This window comes from Lytechinus pictus, chromosome 8, assembly GCF_037042905.1.
Source record: "Lytechinus pictus isolate F3 Inbred chromosome 8, Lp3.0, whole genome shotgun sequence".
Lineage (NCBI taxonomy): Eukaryota > Metazoa > Echinodermata > Echinoidea > Temnopleuroida > Toxopneustidae > Lytechinus > Lytechinus pictus.
The window spans coordinates 13,607,883-13,632,700 of NC_087252.1; the positions used below are offsets into that span (position 1 = coordinate 13,607,883).

At 36.3% G+C, this 24,818-nt stretch overlaps 3 protein-coding genes across 3 annotated transcripts in view; 1 reads left to right on the forward strand and 2 right to left on the reverse strand.

Annotated features, from left to right (window-relative positions):
- Positions 1–1,777: 1,777 nt before the first annotated feature.
- On the reverse strand, positions 1,778–5,793 carry LOC129266779 (uncharacterized). Its single transcript, XM_064103600.1, has 3 exons — positions 5,490–5,793; positions 2,761–4,901; positions 1,778–2,642 (listed from the first exon to the last, which is right to left on the reverse strand). The coding sequence occupies exon 2, from the start codon at positions 4,701–4,703 to the stop codon at positions 3,333–3,335; it is 1,371 nt and encodes a 456-aa protein (XP_063959670.1). The 5' UTR covers positions 4,704–4,901; positions 5,490–5,793; the 3' UTR covers positions 1,778–2,642; positions 2,761–3,332.
- A 2,954-nt stretch (positions 5,794–8,747) lies between these two features.
- On the forward strand, positions 8,748–15,578 carry LOC129266307 (uncharacterized). The gene is made up of 2 exons (XM_054904148.2): positions 8,748–9,033; positions 11,105–15,578. The coding sequence occupies exon 2, from the start codon at positions 11,226–11,228 to the stop codon at positions 12,633–12,635; it is 1,410 nt and encodes a 469-aa protein (XP_054760123.2). The 5' UTR covers positions 8,748–9,033; positions 11,105–11,225; the 3' UTR covers positions 12,636–15,578.
- Positions 14,078–24,818, reverse strand: part of LOC129267149 (uncharacterized) — a 14,117-nt gene continuing 3,376 nt past the window's right edge. Inside the window, exons 2-11 of the mRNA XM_054904888.2 lie at positions 24,012–24,260; positions 23,470–23,636; positions 22,631–22,706; positions 21,939–21,979; positions 21,227–21,317; positions 20,288–20,649; positions 19,624–19,640; positions 18,621–18,820; positions 18,047–18,157; positions 14,078–15,777 (exon numbers count right to left, since the gene is read on the reverse strand). Of these exons, the coding sequence (XP_054760863.2) occupies positions 15,683–15,777; positions 18,047–18,157; positions 18,621–18,820; positions 19,624–19,640; positions 20,288–20,649; positions 21,227–21,317; positions 21,939–21,979; positions 22,631–22,706; positions 23,470–23,636; positions 24,012–24,237 (1,386 nt within the window). The 5' untranslated portion in view covers positions 24,238–24,260 and the 3' untranslated portion in view covers positions 14,078–15,682. The remainder of the gene's footprint in view (positions 15,778–18,046; positions 18,158–18,620; positions 18,821–19,623; positions 19,641–20,287; positions 20,650–21,226; positions 21,318–21,938; positions 21,980–22,630; positions 22,707–23,469; positions 23,637–24,011; positions 24,261–24,818) is intronic.

The following is a 24,818-nucleotide window of genomic DNA, read 5'->3' on the forward strand; positions in this document are numbered from 1 at the left end:
GGTTAGGTCCACGGTTTGTGTTGAGTATCTCTCTACCTGTGTGTTTCTCCTCCCCATCTGATGACACACATCATTATTACCTTCGTCTTGCAGTGCTAATATACCAGTGCCAGAAAGAAATCTCCAACGTCTTGCTGCTGAATTCCCCCACGAAAAGTATGATGCCCTATGCCTTGAGTTAGGGGGGACATCCAACCAAGCTCAGAACAGATTGGTCAAATACAACATGGATTACACGAAAGCAGTCATGGAAGCCCTTATTGCTTGGAGGAATCGAACAGGAGGATACAAGGCTGAACTGACCAGTATTCTCGTGGCCATCGAAGTGGGTGGACTTATATATTTATTGGAATAGTGCATCAACTTCATATTACAGTCACACCATAAAACTAGTTTATTTCTAATTCTTCTAATGTCAATTCGTCCAATTGCCAACTCGTCTACTACCATTTGGTCTATAATCAGTTCTTCTACTTACCACATGGTCTACTTTCATTTAGTCTAATGTCATTCCGTCTAATAGTCAGTTGGTTCAATAGCCATTTAGTCCATATACCATTTGGTCTTACAGCAGGGGCGTCGATCCATTTTTCAGATTGGGGGGGCCAAATCATTAACGTTCCAAAGGCGCTCGATCGTACAAAACACCCACCCACACACACACACACACACATACATATATATATATATATATATATATATATATGTATATATCTATATATATGTATGACTCATGAGACACAGACACGTATCTCACTACACAGATAGTACGAGTGCCGAGAGTAAGCTCAAATTTCTTTATATTCTGAGCTGAAAACTTGATATTCTAAGCATTTTTGGTACCAATGATTAAGATTTGTATCTAAAAGAGAATAGATGCGAGCGCGAAGCGCGAGCTGAAAATTTTGATATTTCGATCTGAAAAAATGACAGTTTACTGGACGTTTTTGATAAAGAACAAGCTATATATCCAAGAAAAGATGATTGCAAATTGAAGCAGTTCTTTTGAGGCTTAGAACTGAAAATGGGACATTTACATTCACCAATTTAATCATGAAAAGTATGGGTTTTTGCTACAGAAATGATGCGAGCGCGAAGGGCGAGCTGAAAATTTTTATATTCCAATCTGAAAAGCGGACATTTTGAGCACGATTTTAAATAAAGAACGAGTTGTGTATCTCAATCTCGCTTGCTGAACATTACAATCTTGTTTTTTTTAAATGCATATCCGGAATTATTGGGGGGGCAAAATGATATGTTTGCCCCCCCCCCGATATTTTCATTGGTGGGGCGATCGCCCCCCTGCCCCCCCCAGGATCGACGCCTCTGTCTTACAGTATAACTAAAGTGTTAATATTGTGCAAAATGAATGAAAGGAAAATGGGTATTAGACCAACTGCTAATTAGACGAAATGGTAATAGACGAAATGGTGATTAGACGAAGTGATGATTGGACAAAGTGGTTAGACCAAATGGTTGTTAGACGAAATGTTGATAGACGGAATGGCATTAGACTAAATGAAGGTCGACCATGTGGCGAGTGGACGAGTTGGCAGTGAACGAATTGCCCAAAAAACTAACTTGAAATTATTCCACATTAAATAATGTAACATATGTGTTTTCTTGATAGTTAATTAATTAACCCGTTGAATACTGAATTCTGACAGTCCCATAGACTTTGTACAGGTATCACCCGGTTCCAGTTGACAACGGATTAATGTATAATAACCATAATGATGATGATAATAACAACAGCAGCAATAATAATAGTAATAAGTTCAATTCAATTTGAGGTTTATTAAAAACATGAGTCGCGGTCACATATGACTGAATTGGTCATGTATACATAGTGCAGACAATAGACTCATTACCTATTTCAAACATTAAAAACAGCAACATTGCTACTATGACTTATACATTTTGGGGGATAGGGCATCAACATCACGTTGCAGTCACACCGTAATAGAACAATAATGATAATAATAATGATGATAATAATGATAATAATAATAATAATGATAATGATAATCATGATAATAATAATAATAATAATGATAATAATAGTGATGATGATGATGATAATGATAATATTAAATGTGGTCAGCATGACTGTGACACTGTGGAAACGCAAATTATAATCGTTGATTTGAAATAAATTATATAGTGATCTTAAATAAAGAAGTAGACATTTCTAAAAGTCACGACCAAGTTAGGCAAAATATAATATCGAATCCGCGATGGGAATTTGAATATGAAAGGGGAAGTTCGGTCCGGCATTGGTTTTGATACTAGAAAAATAAGAAAAGAAAATCACTAATGAGTATCAGAGTTATATACATGATTGCGGTTTCATATTTTAATATCCACTTTCATTTTTAATATATAACATCCGAGCAGCACTTGAAAAATGTAAAGTCACAAGAAAATGCAATGTAATGTAATGTAAATTCTTTCTTTTATTGTAATATGGTGATATTTTCAATTTTTATCACTTTTGGACATAGCAGGCAATATGAACTGTTGAATGCGATGGTGTTCTGAACCATGTCTGCCTTTCTATTAAAAAAAATCTTGGTTGTATTGCTAATTAATTATCACATGTAACATCGCAAATTAACAAATATATATATATATATAGTTGCCTGAAGATCGCACCTCACGTAGGTTGCGTGAAACTCAGAGTTGCAATTAAATTTGATGAACCTCCATTCAACCTTGTGAACTTGTGTTCATTATATATATATATATATATATATATACATTATACAAGTCGTAATGAATTTAATAGGTAAAAGTCTTCATCACAATCGTATTTTCTATTTTTACTTTTATTAAAATCAATGTATCGTCAGAATGGTCCTTCCCTTTATTTTCCCTATAATTATTTTGCATTCCAATAATGCTAATATCTTAAATGCTAACTAAATTAATGATGTAAGGGCTTATTGGAACAGGAATATTTTTATGTTATACTTGAACTGAAATCATACCAATGACTAGTTAAACTAATAACATACTGATGAAATAAACTTAATATTCCGCGACACCGGGGGTAGTGGTTGTAGGATACATCTTGCTCATTCTGCCCTCAATAAAACCCATACTTTTCTAAGCATTTATAATTAATCTTTAAGAGAATAATTCATCTTTATTTGTCCTTTACTTCATGCTATCGTGAAAAACCTGACTTTGTATTCGCATGTTACCAGGCCTTGATGCAAAATGATATATGTAGATGTGGCAAATATTAAAATGAATAAAAAAATCTATAAAATTCTTCAATAATAACGCCGTCATTATCTCCGTTGTCATTTTTCGTTAATTAAAGATTTTCACCAGATAAGGCTCCTATTATCTCCTTGTGCCTTCCTTGCTTCTCGTATCAGCTTCACCATGCTGTAGTCTTGGTGCGTGAATGGTGGAAGATCAAAATGTCTAACACGTGAATTGTCTTGCCTGTAATGCACTAACCGAAGCTCGCTGTAGGGGTTCAAAGAGATTGCCTCTCCTCCAACTTTGATTGCGTGGATTTTAAAATAGTGGACATGTTTTGGTTGAATGATGTTTTTGTCACGGCCGCAGTTCTGAGGCGAAGGATAGCTTGGCCTCCAGATATTTCTTTCTATGATTGAACCATTGGTAGCCATTGCCGAATTGTCTGCTGAATGTCGTCCGAAAAACCAGTTCTGCAATCTCGCGGCCCCCATCGTTTCAAAATTTGGACCTTCGAGATAATCGGTTATTTTTCGTTTGCTTTCATTCATTGGCTGCACAAACTCATCAACATCAATTTTGATCATCCATTTCGTTCGGTACCTGTTTCTCCACAGGCAGTCATTTTCATGGGCAATCTGAACCTCTAAATACGTTTTCTGTCCCAAGGCAATGTGTGTCCAGGGTATGACTGTGACGACGCCCTCCGCGATCTCACGACGAACAGTCTGTCTGAGTTTACTCGTTTCCTCTGGCTCGTTATCATAAAGAAAAAAGTGTTGAACACCAACGTACCGATGTATGGCAATCCATTCTGGTAGGTAGTGATCCATGTTTCTTACCATGGTGCAGGCTGATAGATGATACCTTTGAAAGTTAGACGATCCCGACTGGCAAATTGTCAGGTTGTCATACGCGTACCTGCGATACTTTTTGACATTTGACATACGCTGCAGGCTCAATGTTAACTTTAGGCTGTGGTGCAGGGACGGTGGAAGTGGGCACGTCAAAACAATGTTGAACTGGGAGATATATCCAAAGCTAAAATAATCCTCTACAATGGGATCACACAATCTGCGCTCACCACTTTCAAAATGGGTGACGAATGTTTCGCGGGTCCAGTTGTCTTCAAGTAACCGCGTTCCGATAAAGACCACATTGTGGGATACGGGATCAGCGAATGCTGAATGAAGTTTGGGCATCCCTTCCTCTTCTAGGAAACTTGAGAAGAAACACATATTACTTCTTGGTGAAGAATACTGATAAAAGCTTTTCCTTGAAAAGTTTGTTTTGTTTTTCGGCGCCACATATATCCGTCCATCCCAGTCTATCAAATGACTGTATTTCCGAGAAGATGCGTTTTTATTAAATGACCTGAACATGAGTGAAAATACAGAACATAAAAGAAAGAATGATGTCATTATAACAAATATCCAGGTATAGTCTAACTTTCTTCGTCGCGACCTCAGCGTCCGGTTTAGGTAAAGCATTATGGCGGTATTTCTGGTCACGCTCGTAATTGTTTTGTTTAGTTTTTTTTCTTTCCTTTTTTGTGTCTGATTATAGCTGATTGCTCATTCTCCAAACATTCTGCACGATCTTTCCATTAGGTAGCTCCCAACTTCGTAAAATCTGCTCGCATGGTAGGTATAGCGACGCTCCAATGTGGTTCACCGAAGATTCATTTTCTGTAAAAACATATTAGACATATGGAAACTTGAAAAAGGGCTTAACAAAAGTCTTTTTTTTTATTATTCCTTCATTTGATATTATATATTATTTGATATTTCTCGAAATCAAAAATGTAGTGTTAATGGTTTTCATTCGTTTCGATATTTTAAGTATATATATATATATATATATATATATGCCTATTCTTCCCTTTTCTTGCCCACTAGGTTTACATAGCATCCTCTTTGTCAAGAAAGAGACTCTGAAATCATATTATGCAAAGAACATGACACCGTAATTGTATACTTCTTAACACACAATAAGCATTTTTGCTACTTAAATCCGAACATAATATATGATAGGTTTCGGTCTGATTTTTCTTGACCTGTTGAGGATACTTTCAGGAGATTAAATAGGCATGTGTTCTTTGTACCTAGACGTGTGAGGTACATGCGTTTAAACATAGCTAGCACATGAAAACTTGATGAAAGTGAGTACATCGGTGGTCTTAATCAACTTAATGAAGTAATATTAAGACTCTTCCTAGTTTATTAGGCCATTTTCTTTGCCAATATTAAACGACTCAAAATTATTTGACGCCTTACCTATTTCAAATCAATTTAGAGAAAGCCACTCTTGAAAGCGAAGACGTCCATCGTCGTCATAGCCATATAATCGAACTAGCAGCAGTTGGATGTCATCTTTTTTCCTCTCTTATCATGTCAGTTCAACGCGGAAGAATCACGTAAAAATGATAAATAAGTATGAAATTTAACGAGAAGGAAGCCGACGCTTGTAGCACGTTTTTATACGAGATCATATACCAATACGTGTTCATCATTGACGATACCTCTTGTTTCTTTCTGCTGTTAAAGTCGGTGAAAGTGATCAATGGGAACTGATCGATATGGCGCTATTCATTGTTCGATTTTATTGCGCAATGCTCTCCGCGGTCCAGTGCATCCGGAGATCCTTTTTGTCGTGTGCAGATACACAACGCTTCGCCGCCAGGACGTGGGATTTGTTTTAATTTCCTAACTTTATACCTCAGTTATTTCCATTCTTTTTCATACAAATAGTAACATTAAATGATATACATTTTCCAGAAACTTTTTATTCATACAGCAAAATTTATAATACTATAAATTTTCAGGAGAAGATATGCCTTGAATTCTTCGTTAAACTGTTTTAGTGTCAGTCTAATTACAAATTAAAAAATACAAAGAGAAGATTGGAGAACCAAAAAAATCGAATTTTAAATACCTGAATTATTAGTAATGAGCAAACCTCGAATTGAAATCCCTAATTTTATCAAAATAGCATGCCCTTATACTGGAATTTATTTTGGAAGATTGAATTTAGAGGTATACTTTTAAAATGGGTGACCGATGAAACGGAGTATTTGCATCATGCTTCCAAAGTTCTGAGAATGAAGTGATATTAAAGGCAAAAGAAAAATAATTTCAAAAATTACATATTTTTTTTGTCGTGCAAGGAATTGATCTGTGACTCAAGTGATAAGCTCTAAGTAATTCAGCCATCGGTTTGCCATGTGGTTTATTTGAACGATACCTACAATAACAAGAATATACAAGTGCACTTATATATGTGTGTTGGCTCAGTTGGTAGAGCGTCCGTCTCACAACCGGGAGGTCGGGGGTTCAAACCGCGGCAGCGTCACACCAAAAGACGTTAAAAGATGGGAGTTGCTGCTACCCTGTTTGGCGTTCAACGATTAAAGGGATACAGACTCGTCGATCTGGCGCTGCACAGCGACTGCCGGGCCCACGATCAATTTGGCAAAGCAAACTTTCGGAGTATTCCATTTCATGTCTATTTCGAACAATAAATTATGGATTTTCATTTTCATTTTTCATATTATTGTTATTGTAGGTATAGTTCAAATAAACTATAACGGCATGCACGTTGATCAAAAAGAAATATGCAAACAAAAAGCGGATAGCATAATGAACAGAATAAAATAAACAAAAACAAGAAACTGATAGTACAACCACTCGGCCAATAGATAATATGAATTATTTAACTCTTGTCTTAATGAAGGGGAGATCATAGTTGTGCAGGAAACCAACAGATCGATACTCCTAACAAACTGAATGCTTACTATTTATTTCACCCCCCCCCCCGCCGCCTGCCACTGACCCATTAGTAAACAAGTCATATAAAGAGATGCTTGGAAAGATAAAAATAAATAAATAAATAAAAGCACGGAATGGGGTGTCCAGGCTTGTTACAAGTCATGGCAGGATTGCCAACAAAATTCTATAAGTATTAACGATTCATTCATCATGTTTCACTCTCAAACGATACTACCCGGCATGATCTTAGGACTATGGAAAGTCAAGTTTATTTGACATTTCAGTAGCCTAATCGCATACCAAATAACATACAATATGAGCAAACATTGAATAAGTACTATATAAACACAAGATTAAACACATTATTTGTGCCTCTGGAATTTCATTTTGATCGATGTGTATTCAGGAATCAGTTTTTAGATTTCCAGATAGTCAATGGTGATTTTTCACACTAGACCCATTTGTGATCGTCGAGTCATATCAGATCTGGAACGAATGCATGTATTTTGAAAGACACACACATAAAATCATGAAATCCGTAATGCATAAATTGTTTGTCTTTTTTCAAATATAAAACGAATAACGAAACGCATGATTTTTTTTTACATTTGGCATCATAATTTCTTATTAAAGTTCTCCTCATCCTTCACAGACAGTCTTTCAAATCTTTAGTTAAAATACATCTTCTCAGATTTTCAAATATTATCTCACATCACCACTATTACCTTGAGAATACCGTAACATTTTGAATTTATATTGTAATTTCTGTAAATTTCTTGATTGTTTTTTTTTTCTTTCTTATTTGTTAATTTCATTTGTTTTTTTTTTATTGTAAAACATCTGTCACTTCAGCTTTTAGGCTGCGATCACATGTTATAAATAAATCTTGAACAACTGCTCTCTAAAGCTAGTAGAACGCTTAGAGACCATAGATAAAGTAAGTGTTAATAGCAATTTGAGCAAGTATAATTATGAGTCATTATCAAGAAATTTCTACATGTTTTATTGTGCCTTTGACACTCCTAGTGTAACCACCTATGAAAATGTATATATTCAAACAAAAATCCAAACCGATTGGTCGAAAAGATCCTGAGGTAATGATGGGGAAATGCGATATACCTATTCAACTGCATTTGCTGGGATTTCCAGAAACAGTACAATTTGCTGACCTATAACAGTGTATAAACCTATCATGTAATATTTTCCAGGCATTTAGTAATATATAATAAAGGTGTTCGTAAGAACATGAATATATATTTCAAGAATGAGGGTCAATCTTCCTCCCCTTCAAACTGGCGTGAAACTGGATGGTCTTGGGGGCAATGGACCCCCCCCCCTCACAAAAAAAATCACTACCAAGAGAAAAGTGGGAGAAGGAAAATGAAAAGGTGGTGAAGTATTTTTTTTATTTTATGTCAAAATATACCACAAAATTAGATTATTAATTAAAATGGTCAAACATTGGCTCATGACGCTACATGTAATTCCCAATCCATTATCTACTGAGCGAGTTGGTGTACCTCATGTATTATCATTATTATCTAGGCCCCAAAATCATGAAACCTTAATGAGTCTAGCAATTATCTAACTGTGTACAGTCACCGATGTAATTAAGTGATAACTAGACTTATATGGGTTTCGTGAATATGGGCCCTGCTCTTGGTCAATAAAAGGCATACCGTCAATGGATTTCGGTCTCCTAGAGCTCTCCAAACATGGTTTATTGGATCACCGTCGCTCTGTCTATAAGACAGTTATTGTTAACTCAGTCGTTGTTGTCTTGTGCGTAAAGTGCAAAGTTTGCGGCTTCTATTAACCTTAACAAAATTTAGTCGCCCTATTTCCAGTTACCATTTTGGTTCTAATGTAACCACACCGGCATGGCCGGTAGGTAGACATTCAACGTTACCACAACTTTGCAGTCACTTACTTGCCAGGTAATCGTGATGAGAAGAGCCCTTCATATCCGTTTTCGAGAACTGAAAAAGAATCACGGATCATAATCATTTTAATGGTATGGCCATGAGGACTGGCATCAGTTGCTTTGAAAAGAGTAAGTGGTATTTTTTTAATTCTCTTCGAGCAACAATCGCGGATATCATGTCCATTTAAATTCATGGAGATAAATATTATAACTATCTGTATCTTCAGGTATGGGCTGTATCATCTATATCTAATCTAAAAAAAAATCTATATGAATTAATTTTTTTCTGTTGGTGGTTGTGATGTTATGATTATATTTTTATTTTAGCTTCACTTCCTCAAGTATTTTACCATGGTATATTCCACTCAATTCAAATCAATTCTTTATTTCATTTCCACTAAAAAATAATACAAAATAATATAAATCGGATAAGTTTTACAAATGAACATTTTTACCTCGTAAAAAAGCAGTATGAAATTTAGCATAAATGGAAATGAGGGGGGTCCACTAAAAGCAATGCTTGTAAGGTGTGGATTCCCCTTGGAAATGAAAAAAAAATAGTAACTTGTCGACTTAATCATATAAGCGTATACAGGAAAGAAAAAAATAGAATGTAGACTCAGTCTGCATATTATATTTCATTTTAGCTTGTTTCTCTAGCCATACACACATAATATAAGGCAAATTTTCTCAAAGGCCATTTTTTCCCTTCATATTTTTCCAATAAGGACAAAAATGGCTTAAGAAAAGATTGTTTGAAGGGCGCAAAACTTGGAAGCAATTTGTGAGAGAAGCTGGTCAGATTTCATTAGGATTTTCGATTAATGTCGACCTTATTATGAGTCCTTTCTAATCAAAGTTATATGATGTCATGTTATTTGATTGTTATAAGTGATTGGTAGAAATAATAATGGATACACTATATATTAGCAACAGAAACGTGGGAGATTTGATTGAGATGAGAAATCTACGAATTTAATAACTCATTAGTGGAGTGGGTGCTTTTCGAACTGACGAATATTATCGGTTTTGCATTTGGGAAATTACCCCCCCCCCCCCCTCCTTGCCGGTAGTGTTTGCCACCTTTCCTGTTATTACATTACTATGTCATATAAATATGTACGTCCAAAATAAAACGATTTTTCGACCACAGAATTCTTCTTGCAATCAGCCAATTATTATCAGACCCCAAAAGTGTTTAGAGGCCCTAAAACAGATTCTAGAAAGTGTTATCTATATCTTTAAATCTTTCCACCCCTGGTGGGTGTTTCATAAAGCTGTTCGTAAGCCTACGAGTGACTTAAAGAATGACTGGTGATCCTTTCTTGTGGTAAATTGTATATTTATTGGCGATGGTTAAGCGCGTAAGAAAGGTTCACCAGTCGTTCTTGAAGTCGCTCTTATACAGCTTCATTAGAAAAATGCTGATCACCCTTGATATATGTTGGGCTATCTCTTGCTTTAGGTCGACGTGGTCGATAACCTCGAGTTAGGACCTCGACTGCTGTAGAAAGGATTAACACACAGATGGAAATTAAAGTTCAAGTCCATCCCAGGAAATGTTGATTTGATTGAAAAGTGAAAAATCCAACTAGCAAAAGGCTGAAAATTTGATTAAAATCGGATGTAAAATAAGAAAGTTATAACATTTTTAAGTTTTGCTTATATTCACAAATAGTGATATGCACAACTCAGTGACAGGCACATGAGACAGTCGATGATGTCCCTCACCATTTCTTTTGTTTTTTTTGTTTGCATTATACAATATTTCATCTCTTACAGATCCGACAATAAAAAATGACCAACTTGATTGAACCATATAGCATTAAACAATACTCATTCCACATGTTCAGGGAGGAATTAATCGTTGTTTCACTCGACAGTGAGGAGAAAATGAGAATATTTCATATAATAAAATGCAAAAGAAATACTGAGTGGATGACATAATTAGGCTTCTCATTTGCATACCCACCAGGATGTGCATATAACTGTTTTGTGAAATTAACAAAAATTTTAAAATTTCATAACTTTCTTATTTTACATCCGATTTTGATGAAATTTTCAGTGTTATGCTTGTTGGATTTTTCTCCTTTAATGCAAATCAACTTTTGGTTAGGGTGGACTTGTCCTTTAAAGGAAAAGCAGGGAATCGCTTTTAAGTTTCTTTTCCCTTTCTATTACTAAACTTTTCAATATACAGGTATCCCATTGGATCAGGTTTCCTTCTGTTTCCTGTTGGTAAAAGATCTTATCGTCGCAAGAATCGCCTGATAGGAAAATACATTTCGAAGATTTTTAACAAGGATATCAACCAGGGCACCATGGATACAAAAAGGGCCCCGCCTACAAGACACAACAGAATTAGAACTTACTCTGAACATTCAGACAGCGACTGGCCTCTTGCGAGATACCAAGTGACGTCAGAGGTCACGAGGGATTTTATGCCTTTTGCACTGGTCATCATTATTGCCACCGCCTTGTTCATAGCAACTACTATCGTCTACCTCCACACGACTTCCGGTCCCGTGCTGCGCGCATCGGCCGAAAAGGCGCAAGAACTTACGCGGAGATCGCAACTGCTACAGGGTAACGACGAAGGGTATTCACGATCTATAATATATTCATCACCGCGAGGTGACATGTGCTTCCTGAGGTCAAAGTTGACGAAGACGGGTATGCCAACGATACATTCAATTTTCGCTGATCCTGTTTCTCATAACGTTGTTATTGTCGGTGTGCGTATTCAGCACTGGGACTGGCAGAATGATTCTTTTGTGTGCGAATACGATAAAGGTCAGCGCGTATCATGCGATGCCGTTGTTAGTGACGATAGAAGCTTTGGATATAGGCCGCAGTATGTTATCATTATAACTTGTCCAATACCAGCAAGCCTTCAAGAAAGGACAAACTTTTCAGTTTCTCTCTATCGTGCTGTAGACGGCGCCTTTTCAAGAACATCTTCGTACGAGAATATAACCGTGTGCTCCTCTGGCGCCTCAAAACGACAACGCCGCATGTTGAGCGTTTGCACGATGCTGAAGGATTCGGATGAATTCGTTCCTGATTGGGTAGCATTCCATCGACACGTCGGAGCAAATCACATCTTCATTTACGACAACCAAGAACAAGAACTGAGCAAACTCCGAGAAACCGTAGCCAAGGAAATCGAGAATGGCTTTGTTACAGTCATACCTTGGTCCCACCAGTCAACACCTTGTAAAAATTATCTTGAAGTGCAGATCGCACACGAGAACGATTGCCTCTGGAGAAATCGCCATATATCAAAATGGATGATCAAAATCGACGTAGATGAATACGTCCAGCCAATGAATCCGAATAAACCGCGGATCCCAGACTACCTATCTGATCCGCTGTATGACCGGGTTGGAGCTGCACGCTTACAGAACTGGTTTTTCGGTAGACCAAATACAAGCATACCGCTTGGTGGTCAGTCACTCATACAAAGAAATCAATGGAGATCCGCGGAACCCACGGAACCGAATGCATCGCACGACAAAAATATCTTGCGACCAATCAACGTGCATTATTTCAAAATTCACGCGATGAAGCTTGGAGGTTCTGCCGTTACACTAGACCCCTGGAGGGAGCTGCGTCTAGTGCATTATCGGGGAGACAATCCGAGGAAGCTCAACTTCAAACTGCCGGATTTCAGCGTTCAAGATAGCAGTATGTCGGATACCATGGATTTAATTGCGAAACAGAAGCTTTAAGGTCAAGTCCACCCCATCGATAAGTTAGCCCTACATTAAGCAAAGAAATCAGATAACATAATAGGCACATAGTATATCGCTACATTTCTTCAAAGTCGGATGTGGAATACTAACGAAAGTATGACATTCTTATTTCATATCCGATTGCGATTTCTGCTTATTAGATTTTCTTTATATATCAAAGTTAACTTTTGTTGGGGTGGACTTTAGCCTAAATAAGCGATGGTATGATGATGTAATTAACGAAATGAAATTATGTGTGCAACCTGCAACAACAATGATAATATTAATACTAGCTGGACTTTTTTATAGCGCTTTTTAACTGAGGGTACAAAGCACTTGCTATTATTACCCCGGCTTTAGCTCGAGCTACCGTCACCAGCGCTCAGAGCATGCAAGGAATTAATCAATGTGACGTAAATGGTTCCTTTTATTTATTCTTGTAAACATTAATATTGAGTCAGCTCATCAAGACTAATAACTTCATCCTGGTGAGAACAGTTAGGTGAATTTAACCGCGTGAACCCTTCAAACAGCTGAATACGGCCCTGGATCCGGACCGGTATGACAGTTCATCAAATGACTTTGGCGTCATCCATCGTATTGACGACCGACTGTCTGTTGAGTATAACAGGATCCCGTCTTACAAAGAGTTGAAATTGATCTGATCAACAGCAACTATGGAAAGCCAGCAACACCAACATCTAAAATGCATATTTTTTCAAAATTCATTTTCTTTGGTTTCTATTTGCTTACAATAGACATTAAACAAATTTCCTGTAATAAAATTATGGCATTGATGGATTTCCATATAATTAGGGTTGATTTAACCAATCGTAATTCTTTGTAAGACGGGTCCCTGGATTAGAAGCCGCACACTAGGCACTACACTGACTGCGAATTAGTGCATGGTCGCCCCAGAACACACACACACGCATGCACACACACTTTCGACTCGGCCCTCGTCTGCTGTGCAAACCCTTCACTCGAGTTAAGGGTCTGAATGTGCAGCCTACTCATGCCTTGTGTACTGAGAATAGAAACAGCAAGTTTTGTATGTGCTAGTCTTTGCGTGGAGACACACACTGCAAACCCCGGTGTTGATTTAACACCAGCCCGGAATCTATATATGTCCACACCAGAGAAGTATTGAAACAACACCAGTTTGGAATCAAACCGATGCTGTTTTAATACTAATTGGTGTTGTATAAACACCTATCTGGTGTTAGACCAAAACGAAACTGGTGTTGTTTAACACTTCTTTGGTTTGGACATATATAGATTCCGGGCTGGTGTTATATCAACACCAGAGTTTTTGCAGTGCACTTACTGATCAAAGTTTCAATCAGGGTCTATGCCTGCAGACTAGCTCGGCCTCTCCCATTTTCAAACCGTTCCACAGCCCCTGGTAAAAAGATGAGCAGATGATCAAGGCAGGTTATAGTAAGTCAATAAACCTTTTTTTTTATTTGTATGTTCTTATATTTACATCATCACTGTTCACTTGTTCAGTAGATTATATAGAGTAAATGATTTAACATGTACAATAATTGATATTTGATCAGAAAACATGTGCCTACACATTGCAAGACAACTGAGAGAAAAAGAAAATGCAATGAAGTGAAAGTTCGGTTTACATAATTATCCGGAATATTCATTATAACCCTCAATTAATTTTCTTTTTACAATTCCGAAAGCATTCTGCACCTTATCAGATAGGTCTCTTTACAAAAGGTAACTTCTTTTACTAGAAATTTCAAGACTTTCTTTGAAATTTAAACATTTTTTCAAGCTGTAACACAATGATAAACTATGACGATGTTTATATCATGCGGTTCACATTCTTTTGTCCATTTTTTAAAATGACAATTTACGACAAGGTTCATTTTGTTTAAAGTAATTGAAGTTGAGCATTGTTCAAGGTTTCCATATAAAATTGTGTTATTTTTGTTTTATCAAATGTGACTAGCCACTCCAAAACCAATACTAAATCGCCAGGGAAGGTTATCTGTAAATGTATCAAACAATGATTCAGTCTTTAAAAGTCTTTAAAAATGTGAAAATGAGCTTATCTCTAAGAGTAACTCTTCTTTTTCATACTGTCAAAAATGAAGTTGCAAAGTTTAATAACGAGCTATAGGAGTTTTTAAAACCCATTTGTTTCCCCCAGATACACTGCAAAAAAGCCGGTGTTAATTTAACACCAGCCTGGCATATATATATCGGTCCACACCAGAGAGATGTTGAAACAACAAGGGATTGGTGTAAGGCTAACACCAATTTGGCATTTAAGCAACACCAATTAGTGTTAAACCAATATCAGTTTGATTTTTAACTGGTGTTGTTTCAACTCTTCTCTGGTGTGGGCCGATATAGATACCCGGCTGGTGTTAAATCAACACCGGGATTTTGAAGTGTCTCACGGAAGTATGATAAAGATTGCACAGTGTGCACGTCTCGTCTCATGCTTGAATGAACCCCAAGTTTTATACCTTGTTTCTCTTCATTCTTTAAAAATCTCACCGAATTTCTTCTACATTCAATAAAATACTAATTTTGCTCTTGATAAATTTTGGGAAGTACTAAATCATTTTAAAGCTTAGAACGTGCTTTATCAAGCTCAATAAATATCTCAAAATTAGTTTTAGGCGAATTATTTTTGGATTTGGGGTAGCATGTCGCAATTGATTTTTTAACCAAGCAATATTCAGGGCATTATTTTGTATTACAAAATTATTCGTGTCTAGTATCCCGCCTAATTTCAGTCTTACATTATCATATTTGTAATGACAAATTTATTTCGCCCTTTCCATTTGAAGTTGAACGTATTTTGTTTTATTTTGTATTAACTTAATCATGTTAATTGGGCAATAAATTAAATTATCAAATTATATTTTATGAATGATATCTAGTTTAATAAATATTTCAATACAGTACCATTACAAAACTGTTACATTTGGCATTATTCTAGTAAGTTAACCTTGGTTAATTTCGCCCCTACTTTTTTTATAATTCCATTGACATTCAGCCCGATTTTGAAGCGGTGATCATCTTTGTAAACCGGGAAGGAATGAACCCGGGGATTTGAGACTCTCCTCGAGCAAGGCACCTGACTTCATCACGTGGTGGAGCGCACTAAATGCTGTATGAAAGGAAAGAGGGGAACAGAGAATGGAGAGGGGAAAAAACATGAGTGTCAAAATTACACAACCGCTATACGTGAATAAGAAAATAAAGTTCACTGAAAATAAAATACATAAGGAAGAGAATTTAAAAAAATTTGAGTGTTTCAGTCTTACAAATGGAAAAACGACAGAGCAAGACAAACAAAGCAGTGGATATAAGATGAATAGATTGTAAGGAAAGAGAAGAAAAGAGAAAATAAAGAAAGTAGCAAACATACAAAGAGAGAAAGAAAGGATAAAAAGAAAGATATGGTTTATGGGAAGGAACACTCTAAAACATTAAATGTTAAATCAACATTTGAAAGGTTGGAGGAAATACAACCTTTAGTTACCCCCTCCCCCCCTCCAAAACCACATTCACTTTAAAAATTTAAATTTTAAATCAACATTTGAAAGGTTAAAAGGTTGGAGGTGTGACCACCCTTTCTAAATGTTGAATTTACCACTGAATCCAACACTTAAATTGTTGGATTCAGCTTTATTCAAAATTAGATATAGCATCAAATGGGTAGATGAAGGAACAAATTATCAATATACAATTACAAATAGAAAAGGGAAGGCGGTGTGGAAATAATGGGATGTTTGGTGCTCCTAAACGCGAGAAACGTACACTCTTAAAAATGTTGGGCAACATACGGTCCACACAACAATTGGTTAAAACTTTATCCAATTCTGGGTAGTTTTACACCAATACTGTGTAGTTTTCACCCAAAGCACACATTATTGGTGTAAAACTACCCAGAATTGGATAAAGTTTTAACCAATTGTTGTGTGGACCGTATGTTGCCCAACATTTTTAAGAGTGTAGCTAAAAGTAAGATATAGGCTGATAATTAATGGCTATAAAATAGCTTTTCGGGTCAAAACGGTCAATGTGTGAATAGCAATTGACCACACGGTCAACATTGTAAGTATAAGTGGAGGAGGAAAAAAATGCTGCAAATTTATTTTATACTACCTCGGAAAGCACAAAAGCTAATTGCAAATGGTTTGTTTAACCTTTTGAATGATTACTTTTCCGAGGAACTCCTTTGAAGCACCATGACAAATATCATAAAAACGATATAACTTGAAAAAAGAAGGGTACGTGTACCAACTTATTCATTTATCGTATTACAGTACTCTTGAGAGTCATTGTGATACCAGCTTGTCTGATCTTTGAAAGGGTGTATATGTGGGTGTAAATTCGAGTGTGTGGTGTTTTTTCAATAAGAATATAACGCCAAATTACTACTTCTTAATATCACAAATAAAACCTTCTCGGATTTCTAGATAGTACAAAGTAAGTGTCATATTTCTAAATTGGAAAATGGTATTTGGAGACAGCCCTTTTGGTTTGCACTCTTGTTCACTGTTAAAACAAATTTCACGCAAAAAAAATGTGCACCCGGTTGCCCCTTAACCTTGTTAATAGTTTTTTGGGGGTCATAGTGTCCCAAGAAAGTCCCAGGCCCCGTCTTACAAAGAGTTGCGATTGATCCAATCAATTGCAAATATGGAAAGCCAGCAATATCAGCATATAAAATGCATGTTTATATTTTTTTAAATTCTAGATATGAAGGCATATCCATAAATTCATTGATTTCTTGACAATTTGGTTTGATCTCCTTTGTTTGCAATTGACATTTTTCAAATTTCCTGCAGAAAAAAGTTATGACAATGATGGATTCCTGTAGAGTTACGATTGATTGGATCAATCGCTATTATTTGTAGGACGGGGCCCCGGACAATCCTCGATCTGCCCTGATTGCAATTTTCTGTTATTTTGACAAAGATATGCCTGGCTATGTGGGACAAAGGCATAAAAAGATAGATGCATTTGATAGGTTTTAAATGGTACAGGTGAGCTTTTAAACATTAGCTTCGGATTTTCATTATTCGAAAATATATTTCCCATAGATATTACGAATTGATTAAGACATCTAAGTCCTTAACTTAAATCTTCAAATATCAGAGAAATAAGAACCGGAAGTTCAGACAGAATGATATCATTTATTCTCCAACAGGCTTAAATTAATCGTAATGATTCCCGCTTCTTTAAACTTCAAGGTCTGATTTCATTAAATTTGTATAATAAAAAAAACATGCAATTACAGTTAAAAGCTACTGAAGTCCTTATTATGCTTGGATGACTGTAAGCATATCATAGAAATTTATTATTACGTTATTTATTATATTTGTTATCACAAACAGATTTTTTTAATGAAATGGTGACAAGACTATTACCTTTTTGGCTATTCAGTACCGCTTTCTTCTCTCTTCGCGGGCTGAGATCATCACCACTAAATCGCCTTCTGATATCACCTCCTTGTCTTGGGCTTATAATTCCCTTGACATCTGATGATTAGCAAAACACAATATTAGGCAATGCATTATGCCATCCGTGATTATATGCTTACCCGTGGAATTATATACCGAGTGTTCATGAGGACAATAATTAAGACTATTGCCCGGAAGTGGTAGTAGGCTTATAATTTCAAGGTCATTAAATGGTAAAAGCTTTTACTTCATTTCATTTCGTTTCATTTACCGACTACTTTAAGCAGGGCAGTAGGATACAAAACATACTTAAGGCTTTGAGAAATTATTATGATAATTATTTATCTGAGCTTCGTCTCGCAATTACTATATTCCCTGATGGGCGAAGGAAATATAACCAGCTACGAAAATCGAAGAAATTTAACAAATCTATTTATTTATTTAGACGAGTAAAACATACAAAGTAAAAAGTTACATTCATTCCATTCTATAGTGATAGCAATCGAGGAACTATGCGTGGTTAGAATTAAACTGATCTTACTTGTACAGATGAGTTCATGATGAACGATGACGTCACGCCGATGGACCTCCTCCTTCCAGGGACTGCTATCGACTGAGTAGACGAACGACACACAGAGACGGCTGGGATTGGTACAGCTGTAACGGAGCAAGAATGTCCCTGGAAGGCGCCCTCTCAGAAGGGCCTCAGCGTCGTCTTTGGGTATGTCACCGTGAAAGAACCTCCATTAATGCAAGGGTATAATATCAATACACGAGTTAAAAAGGCTAGGGTAATTCCCAAATGCATTCAATGTAAACAACCGGCCAGAGCTGCTTAAAGGCATAGACTACCAATGATTTTGACTCTCAAAATCTGAGCTGCAAGGTTCCACGTTTCACATGGGTCATCACATTATTAATGACTCAAAGACGCGATTAAAAAACGGTTTGCGTTGTACTTACAGCCTTCCATTCTCAATAATGGTTGTCTAAGGGAGTTTTAATACATGTATCAATACACATGTTTAATCTTGGTTTGAGAGTTTCTTTTTTTTAATCTGCTGTTCACAAAGCGAGCCAATGCCTTTATTTAATTTTGGTGTCTATCTGATCAATCATATAGCAAATGGGAAGGATCGTGATGTGGGTTTTGGCTAAGAATACCGAATTCGAGGATTAAATTTGCCCACCCCCCCCCCCTTCTTCATGTAATATATCACGTTTTCACCGAGTGCAGTTTGTGAACAGTTTAATACAAGTACACTGTAAAAACTGTGGTGTTAAAACTGACACCAGTGGGTGTTAATAGAGGACCACACCCTCTGGTGTTAAAATTACACCCTATAGATTGAATATAACACCAAATAGTGTACATGTTACAACCAAAGGTGTTGCAATAACACCTATAGGTGCTAAACTAACACTGTCAATTTAACACCGGTGTAAAATAACTGGTGTGGTCCTCTATGTACACCGGTTAACACCGCAGTTTTTGCTGTGTAATTGATTAGGTAAAAAAGGTAAATGTGAATTCATTGTCTCACCTGTAAAGACGATCCACCTGAAAGAGAAAAAACGAAAAAGTGGATAAGGAGATTTGCAAGAGAGGAATATACAATATAATATATAACACCGACAATCATTTCCCATAACTTGTTGAAGGACAATTCGTATCGTACTCGTTGGTGATAAACACGAAACACTGATCCTATGGTGCATATCTGAACAGTAAAGACCTAGTAATTACACAGGGAGGTTTCATTTGATTGAGGATAAATATTTCTTTCGTACAATCATGGACCTATTCCATGGTACAATCGGCACTAATAGGAGTTTATGTGTGGGGGTGTGAGGGTGCGTTTATGGGGTGTGTGAGGGTGTGTGTTGTTTTTCAGTGTGTGCGTGTGTGTGTGTGGTTGCACGCAGATGGGAGGTCGTGATGGTCATGTTACATGATTATGTTGACAATGGTGATGGTGAAGATGAGATGATTGATAATGACAGTGAAGATGCTGGTGATGATTATGGTGGCGATGATGGCAGTGGTGAGGTGGTGTTGGAGAGATAATTATTACGATCATAAATAGTGATGATGATGGTGATGATAAAGATGATGATGATGATGATGATAATGATGATAGTGATTAAGATGATTACATTGGTACTGTGGATACTGCATGACGAGAATCGACATGTAAATGACAATACCTCTCTGAACCAGTTTTCCACTTTGATCTTCAACCAGGCTGAGCTTGAAACATCAGAATGATTGCTGAGTACTGACGTAATGCTTTCATTACCGTTCTCATTCTTGGGAGACAACCCGAGGTGTGGCGATGTCAAGGAGTCATTGCTCGAGGTCCGCCTCCTTGCGTCGAGTGCCCTGATTGGTTCGTTTGAGTCTCCTTGTGGTATCGCGTCTCTCAAGTGACCAATCCTGATCTGGCTCTTAAGGAACTGGGAAACGTTGATGGCAGACCCCATGAGCAGTTTGTCATGAGCTGTTTGCACGTTGTTTGCGTCAACAATTTTGACAAACCGATCGAAATTTAGAGGGTCCACATAGTCACCTTAGCCGAAAAAGAAGGTAAGACGGAAAGGGTGTTAGAAATAAAAGTCACCTATTGTTGAAACCTTTTTTCACTTGTTACATTTATTGCTCGTCAGACATTTCAGAGGTGGTGGCTCATTACTCTACACTGGTAGACAATAAGAGGAGAAATCCTGTAGTAATTCATCAAATAAATCTAAAGGTGTAATTCTTTAAAATTTGGCTATACTAGTTATTTTGAATTATCATCCACGTGAATAACCAGATGAAGTCCGTACTTATCGATGATGGCAGGGTCTTTGCCACAGGGGACAGGGAATGAGATTATGCACTCCTAAGATTTTTCAGGAAATGACAAAAGGAGAAAAAAAGGAAAGGGAGAGCTATACGGAAGAAAGATGGAAAAAGAGGATAAAGTAGAGGTTTGAATCGAGTAACACTACACCCCTGTAATTAAACAAAATATGACGTCATCTTTAGAATGTCTTGCCCCCCATCAAGAAATCCCGGCTCCGACCCTGGATGACAGAGTTCGAAAGCCATCTTAAATTGGAAAACTGAGGGGCCGTAGGATTGGTCACCTTAATCATACTCACAAGTAAAGAAAGAGCCAAGTCTTTCAAGAGGGCATCTTGGTTCCCTACCGATGATGGCGCTTATTTTCTCATAGAATTCAGCCAATTCAATCTGTGATACCAATAAAGGATAGGAGAAATGTGAAATAGATTCGAACCGCGTTTAAGGCCCCTTTGTCCATATAACATGTCAAAAATAATTGAATTCAGGAATAAAAATACGTAGAACTATTTCGACTTTTTATTTCACATTTATCCCTGTTTTCATTTTATTTTTTTTGTTTATCTGTTTCATTTATTTATAATTTATTCATATATTCATTCATTTATTTGTTCACTAATTCATTAATTTTTCTTTATATTTGGGGGTAGGGTAATAATATGGTAGAGGCGACAGTTAATCGGATTTTACCCCTCGCGTGATCCGTCCCATAAAGATTTAATAATAGTAATACTGGTTATGCAACATTGGACCTTTCTCATAAATACGATACTCCTAGGGTGAGAACCAACAAAAAATATGCAGCATAAAAATGATAAAGAGATACGATTGATATTTGCAACTGATAATCCGTTTCTTTTTTTTTTGATTTTTTTTTTGATTTTTCGTAAACATTTTGCCATCGAATTACAATTACGATCGATGATTAGTTGCACAATTGATTGCATCTTTTATGGAACAGGACCCAAGTCTTTTGTTAAAAATATATAGTAATTTATATTTTTAACTCACCTCTTCTCTGTCATCAAAAATCATTTCCCAGAAGTTTTTCACTGAAATTTAAAAGAATAACATAAGAGGATTTATCATCTACATTAAAAAAAAAATAATTCGTATAAATATCTGTTGGTGAATGAGTATGAGCGATGAAAATAATTAGACCTATGTTATTTTAATGAAAATATAACTTTGTGAAAGATTTTTATATTTTCAAACCTTTTCATTTTACTTTCTTTCCCTTTCCTTCTATTTCCTTTATTTAATTATTGTTAAATTTTTAGCATCCATTTCCCCCAATCCTTCCCCAATCTATACACGATATAAGTGAACATTGTTAATTTTCCTTTGGGAGTAGGTAGACTAGTTAATATGCACAGTTATTTGTTCTTGGAGATGAAATAATCATCAACACGAACACCCGCTGCACTTTACAGTTACCAAATATGTGTAATGTTTTATCTTGTTTAAGGTGAAAATTGTGGCCTTGTCCTTAAAAAGGTACAAATTGAACAAGGCCTACATCTTCATTTCTAAGGTAGTTTCACTGCAATATTTTCCTTCGTCTTTCGCTCAAGAATTTAGGCAGGGTAATCTCTGATAAACAAAGGAGAGAGTGAAGGGGAAGGGGAGGGTCGGGATGAGGGGGGTCGTGAGGGTTTGGACATGTTGGAGGAGAGGGTGTGTGTATACGATTAGGCCTATACCTTCTTCTGTATCTACGTGTGATAATCTCGTGTTTGCTCTTCGTTTGTCGTTTGTCGACAGCTCAGCAGACAATCCCTTTAAACACAAAATAATAGAATTAAAAATACTAAGTAACAACAACGAAATATAATTCGACTCTTCCCTTTCGCCCTTGTTCATGATAGTATGTAAAAGATGTGCTTAATGTTTTCTTGCCTTTATCTGTATATCAAAATGTACGAAACAATTTGTAAATGTTGGAAATGGAAAATAAACGAAATGAAAAATAAAAACGAAATAATTCATTTTGTGTCAAAGAAAAACATTACATATTATGCCTATGATGTGCTGTACAGGACGTCTAACTTACAGCTCAGTATAAATATTGGATTCATTTCATGACTGAATCATCATTGCTTCCACAGATTGAGCGATGCAATTAATAACGAGTCTAAGCTTGGCCATTTTGCATTCAAATATGATTATTTATTATTATATCCTGAATAAATATCTGCAATGCAACGTATTAAAAAGATAAAAGTTTTACAAAGCTATCAGTAGATCGCTATTTTTTCTTGTTTTATCGATATGATGGAGCATCGCATACAATCAATTATATCCTACAAAAATTTGTACGACAATAAACAAATATCATCAATTTAATTTGGAGGACAGTTTACGTTTTTTGACAATATCGTTCATATAAATCTATCTAGTAATGATCAAATATGCATAGCGCTTTACACGTGAAGTCTCATTGCAATTTTAAAGAATTATATTACCTTAAGTTATTAAGTTAAACTGTAAGCTGTGAAACCAATAAACAGTATCTAATTCAAATAAAGTACTGAAATTTTACCTTGGCGACACGGTTCAGATCTCTTAACCTTGTTTTAACCTGAAGAGCTAAAGTGCTATCCGGAAGAAGAAAACTCTCTCTACTGGCATCACTCGTTGCCATGGTGAATGTATGTCTGCCAATATCGCATATGATGGGTGGGAGCTGTTCCAACATCTGGCGAGAGGCTAAGAAATATATGAAAAGAGAGGAGATGGATAAGTGATAAATGATTAACAATAAAACGCGCTCACCCGAGGAAATGATGATAAACATTTTCATAATGAATGAATGTCATTATTGAGGGGTCCACACTATACAAGCATTTGCTTTTTAGTGGATCCTTCCATTTTCTCAGATCAATATGTTTATGGTAATTTGCTTATATGAAATATTTTGTTTTACTTATGGAAAAAATATGTATTGTACCTACCTCAATTTATATTGTTTGTAAAAGTTTCATTTGCAATTGCCATTTTAATAATATACGTCCACTCTTAGAATTGCAATGAATTTAATCATTCGGTAGTTAATTGAATCGAATCAAATTTATTTACTCATACCTTTCGACATATCGCTCTCTACTTTAAGGCACTTGACTCCATCCCCGAGGCTCTGGCGGAGGATTTGAAGACTTGTCTCTAATGATTTGACAAACTCGGGTAGAGCAGTCTCTAACTCTCCATACAACGACCAAGCTGAGTCGATTAGACCCTGTGCTGCCTGAAGTACCCCGCCGCTGTCCCGTCTGATGCTTTGGTTAGGCGGATGACAAAGAAAATCAGCCATCGTAGAAAAATCGAAAATCCTCTCTGTGAAAAATTAAAGAAGGACCGGTTGTCTTTAAACACCGCAAGTAGAGTCTTCCAAAATAGCTCCCCTCCACAAATGCTTTAAAACGTGTAGTAAAACCTGTTCAAAGAGACCGATTTTATTTGTCCACTGTCCGGTGGTATATGTGGCCGTTTCATAAAAATTGTTACCATTACAAATCTGTAATAATAGTTTACAGCAATAAAATATTGAAATAATTCAATATGATTGGCTGAAAATAAACTTAATGTAAATTTCAAATTGTCTTATCATCAGAGCGACTAAAAATCTATAGCTTTTGAGACAGAAAACAATAAAATTTATGAAAAATGGACCTAACCCCTTTTGACAAATGAACTCTTCAGAAGAGTTTTTTAATTCTCCCATATTGCAACATTCTTATGCGAAACTAAATTTTCATGATACCCTACCATGTGAACATAAAATTGGGTATAAAAGAAATCTCCCTGTCTTCATATTCTTTTAAATATTCTTTTCCAAACAATTTCTTTGTGGACCTATTAAACCCCTTTTGCAACAAAACTGAAATGGACCTA